The 2,339-nt window shown below is 35.0% G+C and overlaps 2 protein-coding genes across 4 annotated transcripts in view; one reads left to right on the top strand and one right to left on the bottom strand.

Annotated features, from left to right (window-relative positions):
* Nucleotides 1-1,928, bottom strand: part of LOC134273362 (mannose-1-phosphate guanyltransferase alpha-A-like) — a 28,140-nt gene extending 26,212 nt beyond the window's left edge. For both annotated transcript variants that reach the window (XM_062755556.1, XM_062755557.1), the window contains exons 1-2: nt 1,846-1,928; nt 1,365-1,462 (exon numbers count right to left, since the gene is read on the bottom strand). In XM_062755556.1, coding sequence (XP_062611540.1) covers nt 1,365-1,462; nt 1,846-1,885 — 138 coding nt within the window. In that variant the 5' untranslated portion in view covers nt 1,886-1,928. The remainder of the gene's footprint in view (nt 1-1,364; nt 1,463-1,845) is intronic.
* Nucleotides 143-1,334, top strand: LOC134273363 (histone H3.3A). 2 transcript variants are annotated; one of them, XM_062755560.1, is made up of 3 exons: nt 143-238; nt 361-512; nt 852-1,334. In XM_062755560.1, the coding sequence occupies exons 2-3, from the start codon at nt 413-415 to the stop codon at nt 1,160-1,162; spliced, it is 411 nt and encodes a 136-aa protein (XP_062611544.1). In that variant the 5' UTR covers nt 143-238; nt 361-412; the 3' UTR covers nt 1,163-1,334. The 2 variants fall into 2 exon arrangements, with proteins under 2 accessions (XP_062611544.1, XP_062611543.1); XM_062755559.1 differs by lacking the exon at nt 143-238 and having other exon boundaries at nt 250-512.
* Nucleotides 1,929-2,339: the final 411 nt, after the last annotated feature.

Here is a 2,339-nt window from a genome sequence, read left to right as displayed (position 1 = left end):
AACAGGATAAAACTGGTTATTCTAAAAATAAATCTTACCAAAGAAATTTATTTATAGTTATTACATCATTAAATTTTGGACCCTGTTTCTTACCACAGGAATTTATTTATAGTTATTACATCATCAAATTTTGGGACCCTGTTTGGTGAGGAAAACCAGACTGATCCAGATTTAACCAGTTTTGCCTCGGTCATTATAATAATCCTCACACAACTGGTTATAGGTTCACACTTGACAGGTAATTCTGTGTGACCTGAGTACTGATCAGTCCTCAACAAACAATTAATTAATTTACCCTTAGGATGTCTGTTTAATCACTTGTCACTTTTGTACACATGATAAAGACCTTTCACTTTACAGCTGCCTATATATAACAGAAAAAACTTGAAGTGAAATTACATTGACAACCAAAATGGCCAGAACAAAGCAGACAGCAAGAAAGTCGACAGGAGGAAAAGCTCCCAGGAAACAACTGGCCACCAAAGCAGCCAGGAAAAGTGCCCCATCAACAGGTAATTTATCTCTTTATTATATGTTTATTTATTTATGTCCTTCCTCTCCCTTTCTCTCTTTATTTATCTTATAGACTTTTATCAACAGAGAAAATACCTAATATCATTTCTAAATTTTAAAATCTTCCAATCTTTCTGAGCCTGAATTCCCATGTGTGAATAATGTTTACACTACAGGACTTGCTGGTAGATGTTATAGATTACAATACTCAAAGTCTGATTTTCAAGTAAATGTAATCTGCATATACATAAATTAACAACACCATTTCATGACCATGATGGTAAGTAAGAAATACAATATAAGAAAATAATTTAACTGATACATTTATATCTTATCAGGTGGAGTAAAGAAGCCCCATAGATACCGACCCGGGACAGTAGCTCTCCGTGAAATCAGGAGATATCAGAAGAGCACAGAACTACTCATCAGGAAGCTCCCATTCCAGCGTCTTGTTCGTGAAATTGCACAGGACTTTAAGACGGACCTGAGATTTCAGAGTGCTGCTATCGGGGCCCTGCAGGAGGCCAGTGAGGCTTACCTGGTGGGACTGTTTGAGGACACCAACTTGTGTGCTATTCATGCCAAAAGAGTCACAATCATGCCAAAGGATATCCAACTGGCAAGGCGAATTAGGGGCGAGAGAGCTTAGTTTGACTGATATTATGGATCAATTTTCTCTTGCTTTCTTACTTTTTACATACAGAATTTTATTGAATGTTTCATCTCTACTGTATAAAACATAAATAATAATACTGAAGTGTTGTTGGTTTTTTTTTGTATTTGATCTCAGTAAAACTTGTATTGGAGTTATAAAGCTTTATTCTTATGTCTTCTGGTTTGAGTTTTCCTACCTTGCTGCAGGCTTCAATGTGATGATAAATTATTGGGTACCCGGCGACAGGAAACAGGGGCTTAGGAAGCTCCAGGGACATTGGTCGAAAACGAGTACCTTTAAAAACAATTAAAGCACAGAATTATGAAAAACTCATAGTGTGAAAAGGAAGCCAAGCCAACGTTGAAGTGAAGCTGAAGGGGTATTGTGTATATGTGACTCTCCCCTGAGTCATCTCTGGATCAAAAAGCTTAATGTAAAAACAGGCAAATGTTATAAGATAAATATGGTAGTATATGCCACTACTATAGAGTATTGTGTATGTTCAACATAATGATAACTAGTCTATACCATTTTCAAGTTTTCTAATGCACAGTAATGGCAATGTAATATGAGACCCCAAGCACCTGTAATCTGGTTTTTCACTGCTTTTTCAACGTAATATTTGATTCACAATAACGAAAATGCACTTGACTCCACATTTGATATTTATTCATTACCTTTCATTGGCCCTCCGATCAGTATAATGGTCTTGATCATGGTTGCTAAAAAGAAGTTTTTGTTACACGTCAAAATTTCAACACGGAAAGTGGAATATCTCAATAATGTTAAAGTGTGTTCAGCCAAACCAATGAATTCCGAAATAATCAAGAAGACACTTCTGGTTTTTTCAACAGGTGGAAAAAATTAACCAGTGGCAAATCATTAATTAAAAGTAGGTAAAATTAACAGTCCTCATTACTTTAACGATATAAACTTCCTATTTATATGTAATTTGCATTATTCCAATGAACATTTTTCTGTAAAAGTGGTAATGCGTTTTGCGTTTAGTGTTCAGAAATTAATGCCTGAGGCAATTTTTCACATATCAAGGTGACACTAAATATTATGTGTGAATTGTAATTTTAAAAAATCTTAATGAAAGCAGAGGGAAGAAAGAGGTAGGAGTTTTTTGTTGTATTCCGCTTAAATATATTAAAATTCTGCATCCATG

Source organism: Saccostrea cucullata, unplaced genomic scaffold (genome assembly GCF_032062105.1).
Source record: "Saccostrea cucullata isolate Sc308-1 unplaced genomic scaffold, CSIRO_AGI_Scuc_v1 ctg8414, whole genome shotgun sequence".
Taxonomy (NCBI): Eukaryota; Metazoa; Mollusca; class Bivalvia; order Ostreida; family Ostreidae; genus Saccostrea; species Saccostrea cuccullata.
Note: the sequence above shows the minus strand (reverse complement) of the source record. Positions and strands in the feature narration are given on the sequence as shown.

Bases quoted from the DNA above. Each gene is read 5' to 3' on its own strand.
- LOC134273363 (XM_062755560.1), top strand. From the start codon at position 413: ATGGCCAGAACAAAGCAGACAGCAAGAAAGTCGACAGGAGGAAAAGCT. The intron at 513-851 runs GTAATTTATCTC...ATATCTTATCAG, and splicing joins GAAAAGTGCCCCATCAACAG to GTGGAGTAAAGAAGCCCCAT.